The sequence below is a fragment of the Gymnoscopelus braueri genome, assembly GCF_963280865.1.
Source record: "Gymnoscopelus braueri genome assembly, chromosome: 14".
NCBI classification, from domain to species: Eukaryota; Metazoa; Chordata; class Actinopteri; order Myctophiformes; family Myctophidae; genus Gymnoscopelus; species Gymnoscopelus braueri.
In genome coordinates this window covers 11,148,499-11,162,889 of record NC_137619.1, presented here as the reverse complement: position 1 = coordinate 11,162,889, position 14,391 = coordinate 11,148,499, and the positions used below count along the sequence as shown (strand labels likewise).

The following is a 14,391-nucleotide window of genomic DNA, read 5'->3' as shown; positions in this document are numbered from 1 at the left end:
TGGTAGTTGCGGGTTGCGTTTTTTGGGGCTTGTTTCTAAAGTGCAGTTACTTATTTGGGCGTGTTTATTATTATTATTTAAACTAGTGGTTCTCAGTGGTGTAAAGTAACTTAGTACATTTACTCAAGTACTGTACTTCAGTACAATTTTGAGATGCTTTTCCTTTACTGGAGTATTTCCAATTGTCTATACTTTTACTTCTACTCCACTACATCTCAGAGGCAAATATCGTACTTTTACTCCAGTACACTTATTTGAAAACTTTAGTTACTAGTTACTTTGCAGATATAAACTATTACATCATAAAACATACATTAACCACTTTAGCCCTATTTCATACCTAGGCTGTTTGAAAATAGCCGATCTACAAGCTTGTAGATCTCAAATATGTTCATGTCAACCCTAACCCCCATCTGAAAATGTTTTGTGCCAGGGACTCCTGTACCAAATTTATGTTCACTTTTTCTCCTTTTTCTAAATAGCAGATCTACAAGCTCACAACGCGTCGCATCGCGACGCGTTGTGAGCTTGTAGATCGGCTATTTTTAAATAGCTGATGAGTATAGATTTAAATTGCTCGCTTCTTTTGGGCTTGTTTTCATGGACCTGGCTGCTTATTTCTCCCACACAATCTGGCAACACTGATGGAGACTTTCAACCTGGCGTCCCTGTTTTGGGCACGTCATTGTCAAACATTTTATACTGCATATTAAAACTGGCGTATGGGTGGAGGTGGGTGGGCGTCACAAACGTAACATCTGGATTTGATTGGCCAAGCTTTGCATGACGCGCTCTGGTCACGCCATTAGATTTTCTAAAATAATAGCCGATCTACAAGCTGCACAACATGTCGCATCGTCACAACTAGGCTACTAGTTGACAATGTAAAGTTATTTGATGGAATCAATGGAATCGCGTCTCTCTGTCAAGGGAGACATAACGTTTACGGATTGTGTCTTTAAAGCAGATGCTCTCGTGATCGATGCGGGACGGCCGTAGCTGAGTGGGTAGAGAGGTCACTGGTAATCAGAAGGTCACCGGTGCACCTGTCGAAGTGTCTGAGCACGACACTTAACCCCCCAACAACGCCTCCCCCGAGCATCCATCATGGCCATCTGAGCAGCCTTCAGCTGGGTGAAGATGAAACTGAATTCCCCCCTGCAGGATTAACAAAGATTTCCCCTCCCCTCCAGGGCACACGTTTAAAACAGAACAAAAGGACGTATCATCTTATTGATGTGTGAAAAATCATGTTGGCTTAATTATGACAATCCTCAATATAACCACGATTATTTTAAATCATATTGTGTATTTTGGCGTAAGTTTGCTTTGGATAACAGTGCCTGCTAAATGCCTAAAATGTAGACGCTATGCTGTGGAGCAGTAACCTGACTCCGTCAAATGGAAGAAGCTTGCAACACACATTTTGTTTCACAGCCTACTTCCATCTGAGACTCCGGAAGCAGAATCGATGACAGACGGGCGTTTTAATTTTTTCAAGCTACTTGGCAGGTGATTGGATGATCCCGCCCCTAGCAGCCGCTGATTGGTTCTAACACGCAGCGGACCGGGCAGCTTTACTCCCTGAGCAATCCCAGACTCCTTCCTGAAATCAAATGCAAATGAGATTTCCGGAGGGAGGGGGGTTTACCAGGCTAGCGGAGCAGGGACCCCCACTACATATTGTATATTTATATGTGTGTTGTACTGGCAAAACTTTGGATACCAAGATGCAAAATATCACTAGGTCAAGTTCAAACATTCCCCTATAATGTTTGTTTTTAACCAGATACTGACCAGTCTTAAAAGGGCTCGTACTCTGGATACGGTTAGAAGAAAAGAAACACCTTGGCACCTTCTAGATTTTTAACAGTAGGCTTAAAGGAGAAGGTTTTCTTACCTTTTCTATGATGTTATGATATCTTAGGATGAATGGTACAGTAGAAAAATGTCATAACTCCATCCCGGGTCCGCCTCAGCTTAAAACGTGCGCCAATAGGCCTTGCGCTAGATCGCATATTTTAATTGTTTTTTTTTGTTTTTTGGGTGAGATCTGACGTTCATAGTGACAGAATAGTCAAAAAAAAAAAAAACAGAAGTCTCACTAGACGAGATTGAAATCTCGTCTAGTGAGACTTAAGTTTTTCTTTTTTTTTTTTTTTGTGCAAGGCCTATTGGCGCACGTTTTAAGCTGTGGCGGACCCAGGATGGAGTTATGACATTTTTCTACTGTACCAATCATCCTAAGATATCATAACATCATAGAAAAGGTAAGAACACCTTAGTCCAAAATTCCCCTTTAATGAATGGAAGAAATACCTACAGTGTATGTCTATGTTGTTTGACGTTCTTTTTATCTTTTTGTGAATAAAACAAGTGATATTTGAGGAGAAGATTTCTGATGTTTGTCTGGATGTATTTTGCTCTGTAAGAAAAAGAAAAAAACACACTAGATATTGTATAAAATTGTGTTGCAGATTAAAATGTTTCCATAGATTTCATAGATAGCATCATAGACTTGTTTGACATACATTATATTTTCTATTATGTTGGATTTGTGCTAATGTGCATTTTTAGACAGTTAACGTTTTAAACCCTCAATATTATGTCAACTTGACTGTTGACTAAATACGCCTGCTATTTTCGGCTAATGTTCCCCATCACACAAAGATTTGGCGGACCCCCTGTAGTTTACTCTGAGGACACCCTGGGGGTCCCGGACCCCCTGTTGAAGACCCACGCTGTGGAGAGAGATGTACTGTAAATGATGAAACACAGTGAATAACGTGGCTAGGTGGGGAACTATAAGTAGACGCTTCACGTTGTGGACAAAAAAAAGTATGTCAACAACGGCCCATGACTGCTATAAAACTAGGCCAATGAACAGCCATAAATTAATGGATTATATTAAATAGCACGTTTTCATTTGAGCCTCTCAAAGAACCATAAAATGTCCCTGTTTATCCACATCGTTAGTTACAGAAGATCCTAAACATCACTATCTGACAACACATTACTAAATATTGTGGTTCCAATACACAGGACGTTAGTACAGTAAAACATTACTGCATGTAAACAATTTGATTGATTGAATACTGTATTAGTCAAAAATGTAAACAGCACGTGATGCAGTCAGATATTAACCCATTAAGACCTGGAACGCATCTGTGTCATTTATTGATTTGAGCTAAAAAAGCATTACTTTATACTTTGGCTATTCAAAAATAGCAGATCTACAAGCTCATAGCGAGCTTGTAGATCTGCTATTTTTGAAAAATCGTGAAAATGTGTCTTCCCAGAAATATTCTGCACATCATACTACGTATATAGTGTAACACGGCAGAACACACCACTGGTGTGTGTAGGCCATACAATAACTGTAGCAATTGACTTCAGAATTTATGAAAAACACTGAAGGCCCTGAAGACAGCTGTAAATCCTCGGTCCACTGTGGATGTGTGTGGTCTGGTAGTAAACAGTGACAGTGCCTTGATGACAGGCCATGAAGTGCCCTTAAACACGCCGTTTAACCTTGAGATGCTGATGTGGACAACACTACACTATGGCCCTGCTGTAAATTTGTGCTGTAGATTGATAGAAGTGTGATGCAGAGGCATTGTGAACCACAATATTACCAAATATTACAAACACGTATCTTTTTAAGATGATGTTTGTAATGTCTGCATGTTTCCTTGACAGTTTTTGTAGAGAATTCAGTTTAATACAGGCTTGTTTTTAAACCCATTTAATATGCCCTCTACCCAGTTCCCGCCTTCCACTAAACATGCCAAATATATATTTTTCCACAGTAGCCATATTGATGTGAAATAGGTGTTGCCATTGATGGGGTTGTTTGGGTCAAACAGAGTCAGGGTGCTGCTATTGTGGGACAGGCTCTGCTACACTGAATGGAACCTTAATTAGTATCATTGGTAACACCTATGTTTACCCATGTGTTGTTTACCCCACAATTTCAACATGGCTGCCATGTGCCATGAAAAAGGTCTAAGAAGTTCAGTCATAACAGCTTTAGGCTAGGCTAGCCAATGTTAGACAATTATAACGTTCACCATGGGGAAATGCACGCATATGGCTCTCAATGTGTGGGATGTGGTTTGCAACCAATTTCACGTATACATATATTACTAATGTTTAACCCCTTGAACGCCAGCATCCATATTCTGGGGGTGAACATTAACCAAGGATAGCCATTGTGAGCTTGTAGATTGGCTATTTTTGCGGTCCAACTACTGTGCCAACACAGGTCCAGTTTACTAAGTCTAGAGGGTTTAAGTGGTTAATGTATACTCAGTCACACAACTGTGATCCCTTGCCCGACCATACCTGACTGACCAGCTAACAACACGTTGGCATGTGACAAGGCCTGCTGACATTGGAGAGGCCTCTGTCATCTTCCATCCTGGACCAAAGAACCCACTGGAGAGCTATAACCATGGAGAAGACAGACACGCTGGGGAACCCACGTTGGACAAGTAAGTAACTGTGTTAGTGGTGAGCTTTCTAAATCAGTAGTTCTCACAACTTTTTCGTGCCAAGGACCCCCAAATTGATGCGTATTTGGCCGCGGAAACGTTTTTTTTTGCCAGGGACCCCCAGAAGAGAAGATTTATGTAAAAAAAAGGGGGGGGGAATAGGGAAAAATAGCAGATGTACATAAGCTTGCAGCGAGCGCTTGTAAACATAGCAGATATACAAGCTCATAGCGTGGCAGCGAGCGCTATGAGCTTGTAGATCTGCTATTTTAGAAAAGTCCCTGGCATCCATGGGGGGGGGGGGGGGGGGGGGGGCCGCAGCCAAATACATATCATTTTGGCGGTCCTTGACATGAAAAAGTTTGAGAACCACTGCTCTGACACTTATTATCCCAAGGACCCCCATTTGAAAAGATATGCCAGGGACCCCCATAATAAAAGAAGATTTTTATGGCTCTAGCAGTGATTCTCAAGCATTTTAATTTCAAGGACCCCCAGTTTTGACATGCATTAGGCTACGGACCCCCATTTAATGACATTTCTATCTCTGGGACCCCAATTTATATCGTAAAGTCAGACCATTTGTACACTCTGAGTTACAGACCCATAAGGGTCAATTTGGTTCCTAATCTACCATTTAGCTGTGGACCCCCTGGAACTCCCTCAAGGACCCCTGGGGGTCCCCAGACCCCACTTTGAGAACCAATGGCCTAGAGTACTCACCTCATTAGTAGACAGTGTGACAAAGGGAAAAGTTCAATGTGATTTTTATGCTGGTAAATCGCCTTTCCACCCGATTGAAAGCTGCAATCCATAACCTTTATGTCCTATACCTGGGATTTGAACCCAGGTCTGTTAAATATATGACAGACCAAAATGTCTACCCTTCTTCTGCCAAGACAGCATTATTTTACCCCTGGGGAGATATTGCACTTAAAGGGATATTTCACTTGCGTGTGAAATGTTTGGGATCAATTTAAGGTCCACTCAGGCTTATTTGTGAACACCCCAGACAGTTTTTAAGTTGCTTGATCCAGTATTTAGATACGGTATACAAATAAATTATAATAATAATAATGAAAAAAGTTATCAAAAAAACACGTCCCCCCGTGTATTAGAAGGGCAGTATGAGTCATCAGAACCAAGGACGGGTGTTTTCGATGAATCTATCATGGTTTTAAAAGAGTTTGAAGTTACAATGGGTTTGTATAGGAAAGGGGGTGTGTCTGATAGAATGAATATCAAATGTCTAAATACTGAATCAAACAATAACAAAAAGAGACTGTCTGGGGTGCTCACAAACACGCCTGAGTAGACGTTAAAATGACCCCAAACATGTTTGAAAGTGAACTATACTGTACTTGTCAACCAGGAGGTGTCCTTACCCAACACCAGGGTCTAAATCATACATGGGCAACTGGTGGCCCAGGGGCCACATGCCGCCCCCACCTTCACTTAATGCGGCCCGCAGGTTAATATCGGATTACTGATATATTATTGATTTCAGCTGTTACCATTCCAAAACGGCGTCTTTTTTATGTCCAATGTATTTGTATTTAAGTTCATAAAGTTAACATAACTATAACTAAATGCATTTGAAATTAAAAAAAAAAAAAAAAAAATCAGGATTCCAATTGAAAAATAGCAAAACAAAATCTCGATTCCAATTCAAAAATAGCTCAAAGCTCAGCGTTTTGAGCTTGTAGATCGGCTATTTTTGCTACTTTTGTGTGACATAGAATGGCCCAACACTCGACAGTATATGCAACGTGGCCCTCTGGAGTGACTGGAAATATAGTGACCCTCTCCATCATCAAAGTTGCCCAGCCCTGGTCTAAATGACTCAATGGAAGAGTAGAGAGACCATCTCCAACTATTGCAGAGCTTTGTGTTTTGCCAATTATTTGGGGGCCCACTTGGCAATATCCTCATGGCCCACCAGTGGGCCCCGTATCACCGGTTTGGGTACCGCCGCTCTACCATACAACCATACAGATCGGTTACGCTTTTATTCATTACAATACATTATTAATCGTGGCTCTTAGTGGAAATCTCTTGCTTTCAATCTTTGACTTAGACCAGCTGTTCATTACAAACACTCAGTGAGCAATTGCCACTAAATGCTTTGAGAAAAACTTTGAATACATCACGGAAATGTGGAAATACTATACTACTATAAAACTATTGGTAAAAGACAGTTTAATGTTGAGGAAAGTGTGTGTGTGTGTGTGTGTGTGTGTGTGTGTGTGTGTGTGTGTGTGTGTGTGTGTGTGTGTGTGTGTGTGTGTGTGTGTGTGTGTGTGTGTGTGTGTGTGTGTGTGTGTGTGTGTGTGTGTGTGTGTGTGTGTGCATGCGTGCAGAGAAAATCGATTCTACACTGTTTTAATCCATGAAATCAATGTAAACAAATAAAACAAAGCCAGGAGTTAGTTGGTACATTAGTCTCTCAACAGGGGGCGCCAGACTGCAATCAGAGATGAGGACATTTAAAAGAAAACTGCTATTCTAAAGCACATGGATTCAGGAAGCAGGAATGTCTGCAGTCACAATTTAATGGGCAGCTTTTACAATACATTTATGCAATGCAGCCTGGATTGTAATGCATTTTCATATGCAATGAAACGTCCGTAAACCTACTGTACAATGCACATTATTAACCTGAGCTGCACTTGTCACAATACGCACCAGAGCTACTGAAAATAAATCTCATTGTTCACTTCATTGTCTGCCCAATTAACCCATTAAGACAGGGAACGTATCTGTGTCATTTTTAGATTTCTTTGGGCTATTCAAAAATAGCAGATATACTAGCTCACAGCACGGCACCGAGTGCCACGCTGTGAGCTTGTAGATCTGCTATTTTTGAAAAATCGTGGAAAATGTGTGCAAGTCTTATATATATATATATATAAGCTAACATTTTTAACCCACAACTTTGCTTCTGGGGGGTCCCTGGAACAAAATATTTTGAGATGGGGGTCCGCGGCCAAATGCATATAATTTTGGGTGGTCCTTGACGTGAAAAAGCTTTTAAGAACCACTGATATTATAGCAACATAAGTTTTTTCGAAAAAGAGATTTAGAAGACAATTGTAGAATCAAAGATTTGAGTTCGCTTAAAATATATAATTATATAATAGATTTGCGCAAATTTTCACGATTTAAAAAAAATATAGCAGATCTACAAGCTCATAGCGCGGCGCTATGAGCTTGTAGATCTGCTATTTTTTGAATAGCCAAAGAAATCGGGGAAAATGACACAGATGTGTTCCCGGTGTGAAAGGGTTAATTTATGGGAAGATATAGCTAGTGTAAGCACAAGTATCTTTGCTCCGTTCATTTCCTGTCGACCCCTTCTCTTCCCTTATCACTCAGTGGGCAAGTGGTCTCTTGATGGTAATCATTCTTCATTTCTCTCGCTCTCTCATCGAACGTATGCTGGGTGGATTTCTGCTGCTTCACGTTGCATAAGGACTATGAGGAGCGGCTTATGCTGCTCCTAAAGCCTGATTTATGCTCCGCTGCACGAGCTTGTGTGAGCTTGTAGTTTCGGCTATGGCCGGTGCGACTCCCTCGTACGGCGTAGCATAAATTGGGCTTAACCCATTCAATCCGGTCATTTTTAGATTTCTTTGGCTATACAAAAATAGCAGATCTACACAAGCTCATAGCGCGGCAACCGAGTGCCGCGCCATGAGTTGTAGATCTGCTATTTTTGAAAAATCGTGAAAATGTGTGCAAATCTTTGAATATATATTTTTTTAAAGCGAACATTTTTAACCCTGTTACAACTTCTGGGAGTCCCTGGAACAAAATATTTTGAGATGGTACACGGCCAAATACATTATAATTTTTGAGAACCACTGATATTATAGCAACATTATGTTTTTTTCAAAACTGTTAGGATTTAGAAGACATTTGTAGAATCCTCCAGAAGCAAAGATTCTATTAAAAATATATTCAAAGACCCACGATTTCCCACAATTTTCCCCCAAAATAGCAGATCTACAAGCTCATAGCGCGGCACTCGGTGCCGCGCTATGAGCTTGTAGATCTGCTATTTTTTAATAGCCAAAGAAATCAAAAAATGACACACAGATGCGTTCCCGGCCTTAATGGCTTAAGGGGGAACATGCTATGATGTTCACTCGGCTGAAGTGGCTGCCATACACCGCACACTGCCTGGCCGAATAAATAAGATTTCCTATAAGCCATAAGATGGTCCTATCTTTGCTCCATCTGCCCCCCCCCCCCCCCCAGTAAAACCTAACTGATCTTATCCAGTTAACCTTCTAAAGGCACATCAGAGGCACACAGAAGCCTATTAGACTGTGAAAGTTAGCCAGAAAATCAGAAAGCACATTATGTGTGGATTTGTGAGGCCGAGTTGGGCAGCTTTAACTGGCTACTGGTAGAGCTTAGATGCAAGGGATGACCACTATCTAATCTCAAGTTGGCTTTTGAGGGACATTGGTTTCTGTGAGGGACCACATATACAGTAGAACCATATTCCTTGAATTGCCGTCCAGTTGAATGACTGAGTTTCCCTCAGCTTTGTCAAGAAATTGTACACTTTTCAATTATACTATTCTGGGGTAGATACTAAATCTAATCTAGCATTTAGCAAATTTCACACTCAGTCTGTTGCTTTTTAGGATAAAAATCATTCTCTGTAATGCAATGATTTCAATCCTTGAGCTTTAAGCAATGAATAAGATGTTATTTGAACCAATCTGTATGGTAGGGTATGTTAACACAATATCACTAGTACATGGTTGGAGGAGGTCTAACTACTCTTTAGACCCTTTAGGAGAGTGGTTCTCAACCTTCTCAAGCCGTGACTCCCCAAAATAATCGTATTTGAACTGGGGACCCCCCACCCTGACACTTGGAATGTAGGAGTTGATGCATTACATTTTCAGTTCCACAGATCAATATTGTGAAAATAGCAGATCTACAAGCTCGGCTAGTTTCACCATTTGACGATTTGGCCAATGTTCGACCAGTTTTTATAGTATAGTTTGTTGATTACTTTTGATGCAGTAATGGACTTTTTCTTTTCTTTCTTTCTTTTTTTGGAGGTATTAAAAAGGTCTAAATTGTCACTTCACTGTCATCTGGGGACCCCCGCAAAATCATGCGGGACACCTACTGGTTGTCAATGTCAACAGTTATGTGAAGCAGATGGCGCACCGGATTGGACACCAGAAGCGCCGCCATCTTGATTGTAGTTCAGACATCATCGAAATGACCTCTCTCTATCGCTAGAGGACAACGGACATAAAACCGCCAGATTGAAGCTTTAACCTTCACATTATGTGGACAATTACACTTCTGTTGGTTTGTTAGAAAATAGTAACGCAATACAGCAAAACAGCAGACCACATAAACTTGACACAACCCCTGAAGCAGTACGAACATATTTCCTCTTTTATTTACATTCCTTTTCAAATGTTAACATTTTTCGCTATAACTTTTGATCAGGTTGGCATTTTTTTTCTTTTCATTAAAATAAATTGGCACAAGTAAAACATATGTAGACAAAAGTTTATTTACACCATACAACATTTTGTTTTTAAATATTTTATACAGAGCTGCAGATGAGAGAGCTTGCTGGGATCCTTCAAGCAGAGTCTGCAGTATTAAAGTTGTGAAATATATTATTTATATAAAAGTGAGTATTATCTTTATTGCATTTAAAGCAATGAAGAATGTAGCTTGACAAACATTCATTTTAATATGACAGAAAAAATCCTCTTTGACTCCCATGTTTTTATATCATAAAGTAAAAAGTGTAGTAATGGCCAAACAGACTGTTATAAACTTTTTAAAAACCTGCATAAATATATACATTGTGCTTCCGGGTCCAGTTTTATGAAATCAAAACTAAACCCGACGAAGCTGATCAACGACATGACATGTCATTTAGTTTTTGAGGTGTCATCTAGAGAGATTACCTTTTTTTTCGTAGCCAATTCCTCAACAGATATTTTGAAACACATGATGGTAAATATAGTACACCAGGCCCCACACTACACTAGTGAGAATACAAAAAGTAACACTGATGTTGTTTCCCCGCCCTCCCCTGTTTTTTTCGTTGTTTTGAGTCGTTGTGACCTCTCGTATATGTCCTTCGTTATCGTATTGGCACATGATGTCCCTGCCATACTCGTAATATCCAGATATGTATGCCAAGGCTGTTAGAAAAGTCTGTCGCTTTTTTTTTTTTTTTTGTGTTTTTTTTTTTTCTTCTTTTCTTCAGTGCAAAATACATCCTCGCTCTCCCTTTTTCGATTTCCTGGTTTTCGCGTTTCCCTAGAATTTGTTCCCCCGACCTCTTAGACCTCCGTCTGGAAGTCTCCTTCCTGGACGTCTAAGGGTAGGTTGACACACTTTTCCCACTCCGCGGGCGTCATCTCCAACGAGTCCTTGGTGTCAGATTCTAGTACATTCATAGTGGCATAATTCTGGTACTCACAGGCTGGATTGTAGCTCTCCCACGGGTTCTTGTTTGGCATCATCATTGCCTTGTCCTGCGAAACGTGGCCAAAGAGGAGTGGGGATTAGGACAGACAAGCATCCTCGTGAGCTAAACCAAGTGATTCTCAACCTTTTTGTCATTCATTCAAGGACCCTCAGTTTGATATGCACCACTATAGGCCATGGATCCAGATATGGTTCAAATTTCCTTTCATCTCTGGGACCCCAATCTAAATGGTAAAATCCTCAGTGTTTAATTAACTCTGAGAGCGTGCAGATGGAACCAAATGGACCCTTTTGTACACTCTCAGACTTACAGACCCGTAAGGGTCCATTGCATGGGACCCCTGGTGGTCCCTGGACCTGACGCTGATATATATTTTCAGTCCAAAACGTGACCATCTGCATTAACCCCCTAAGACCGGGAACGCATCGGTGTGTCATTTTTAGATTTCTTTGGGCTATTCAAAAATAGCAGATATACAAGCTCATAGCGCGGCACTGAGCTTGTAGATCTGCTATTTTTGAAAAAAAATCAAAATTTGTGGCAAAATCTTGGATTATATATTTTTTAAAGCAAACATTTGTAAAATATTTAGTTCCATGAACCCCCAGAAGCAAAGAATTGAGTTACAAATGTCCGCCAAAAAAAAGAAAGAAAAATCAAATATTTGCACAACTTGTCATGATTTTTCAAAAATAGCAGATCTATAAGCTCATATGCTTGTATATTTGCTATTTTTGAATAGCCCAACAAAATCTAAAAATGACACACAGATGCGTTCCCGGTCTTAGAGGGTTAATAGGCACTTGATTTTTTAATAATGTACAACTGGTTTGTCATCACAGATAATTAATGGCCACAATGTTCGGGAGAGAACTATCAAATAACAGATATAGAGTTTGTTGTTTAAGTGGACATGGTTTTACACTTAACAGTAATGCACACTATTCTCACGGAGTCACAGCAGCGGATTACGCTTTCCTTGAAGCCCCGGCGACTCCGGGTCGACTATGTGGCTCCAGCTGTGAAGCCCTTTGTAAATGTTGAATTTGTTGTCATTGACAGTCACAATGAGGCTATAGCGACTAAGGGCGAGAGAGAGAAACTGCTCCCAGTCAGAGACTACACAATGGTTACTAATGTTGTCTGCAGCCAGCTCTGCAGTAGATTCATTTGGGGAAAGAAAGAAAGGAAGGGGGGGGGGGGGGATTGGTGTTCAGGATGTGGTTATCGTTTTCTGTACAAAAGTCCTTGCAGTGGTAACTAAGCAACAAGCAGCAAATTACATTGTGCTGTGGGGGTGATTGAAATGTGAGTGAAAGAGGATTACATGCAGTGGAAAGGCTGCTGTTTAGCTGACAGCGCCTATACGCGCGCACGCACACACACACGCACACACACACACACACACCACACAATGTTTGGTCAACAGCCCAATTTGGTGCATTACACAACACGGAGAGCCATTTCTGTGGATAAATGCCCACCATCCACGGCCATTATCTAGATCTCCGGTTAAGTGTGGAGAGAGAGATGTTTGGACGGGTTCTCGTGTCGAAAAGCCGGAGGGGTTTAGAATTGGAAACAATCACACTCAAAAACAGGACTTTCAATACCTACTCCAGTGAGCGTAATTCACAAACAAAAGAATCCCCCCCCCCCCCCACACACACACACACACACACACACACACACACACACACACACACACACACACACACTTACAGTAAGTGAATAAATAGCAGAACTCGAGGCAATTATGTCTATAGATGTTGATAGATTAAAGAGTCGGCCATGCATTAATGGAATAATGATGGGTTTGCTGGGGTAGATAAATGTGCAATGTTAAATAAAAGTGCATTCATGGCCTTGCATTTGGGAAATGGATGCACTCTATTGCAGCTGGATTACGAAAGACAGCCTCCCCTCCTTTCCCTAATTCTGGCCTTGTGGAGAAAACGCTTCAACTGTGGGGGGGGGGGGGCAAGCCCTCATACCCCCCCCCTCCCCTCTCCTTTCCCTGCCAGCTGTTGGCAAGCCAATAGAAGGTATAGGAGGCTCCTCTTCCACATGAATACATTAGCCGGATAACCGCTCATTTGCACAATCACACACTACGTATCCTGTGCTGGAGATCGGGGGAAAAACAGAGTGTTTTGGATGGTGGTTTCTCGCTCTAATGGGGCTGACAGCCACCCCCCTCCCCCCACCCCACTTTTTTTTTGGGTGTTTCCTGTTACTCACCATGCTGCCCATATTTGGTATGTCTCGAAATCGGTCCAGGGTTTGAAATTTCTGATTCAGTTCCTGGAACAGCTCCATGTGTCTTTTCCTGGTGTGCATGACTTTCTGCAATGGCAAGGGGTTTTTCTTGTATTCAAAGCCAATAATGCAAATCAATGCATATTTTTTTCGTCTCTCCACCCCCTACAGCTGTTCTACTTTCTATTTGAAAGTGTCGTCGTCATTTTAGAATAGGCCATATTTTACTTGCGGGCCAGAAAACCTACGTATGTAATAAAAACTAAAAATATTTTTTTCTGCATATGTACAAATACCTTCTAAAATAAAGGAAACACTAGCATAATAATGATGACAAACCACACTTCGCTAAGAATTCTCTGGCATGGTGTGTCTAGACTCTAGAATGCCTGAATTCAGCATTATGTATTGCATAAGTCAGTCCATCGTTTCATAATATCCATGGAGATGGAAAACGATGATGCACTTGTTTCTTGGTCTAGCCCTAACTGTAGAGTCGCACTCAGGCCTGTTCACACTTGCTTGAAATGCTGGCAATGTACTGGTATATTTAATTTTGCCGTCATGTGAGCCGATATTGTATGCCGGCATTCGATGAAGATTTTCAAACCGGCAATATCACGCCACCCTACAGTAGTCAAAATCCCTGCATTGTCGTCACGGCAGGTACGTGTGAACACAGAGTGTTATTACCAGTATTGTCATGACATTGCATCCCACTGAGCATTTTTGGGGCAATTAGACGTCTAAAATACGTCTAAAACCGGGTTATAATTGGTCTACAAGTGAAAGTTTTTTCAACGTCTATTCTTAGCCTACACGTTGATTAGCTGTTTTTTAAGCGTCTATATATAGACCGTCTATATCATAGCCGTTGAAATGACATCTATAATATAAAAACATTCACTTTTAGACCAATTATTACCCAGTTTTAGACGGAGATGACGGAATAGACGACTATGGCTCACTGGGATCATGACGGTGCTTTCATAAGATACATGAGTTATATGAAGAAAGTGTTGTTTTATGAACAAGATGCTTCATAAAAACAACGTTGGTGTATTACCGTTCACACTTGAAATGCTGGGAAATACTGTCATACTTCATGTGTCATGTGTGAACTTGCACCAATTTTGCATGCCGGCATTCAAT

At 40.9% G+C, this 14,391-nt stretch overlaps 1 protein-coding gene across 1 annotated transcript in view; it reads right to left on the bottom strand.

Moving 5' to 3' along the window:
• Positions 1 to 10,827: 10,827 nt before the first annotated feature.
• Positions 10,828 to 14,391, bottom strand: part of adgrb3 (adhesion G protein-coupled receptor B3) — a gene marked incomplete at its 5' end in the record, with an annotated part of 241,112 nt that continues 237,548 nt past the window's right edge. The window contains 2 exon segments of the mRNA XM_080448668.1: positions 10,828 to 11,026; positions 13,222 to 13,326. Of these exon segments, the coding sequence (XP_080304794.1) occupies positions 10,832 to 11,026; positions 13,222 to 13,326 (300 nt within the window). The 3' untranslated portion in view covers positions 10,828 to 10,831.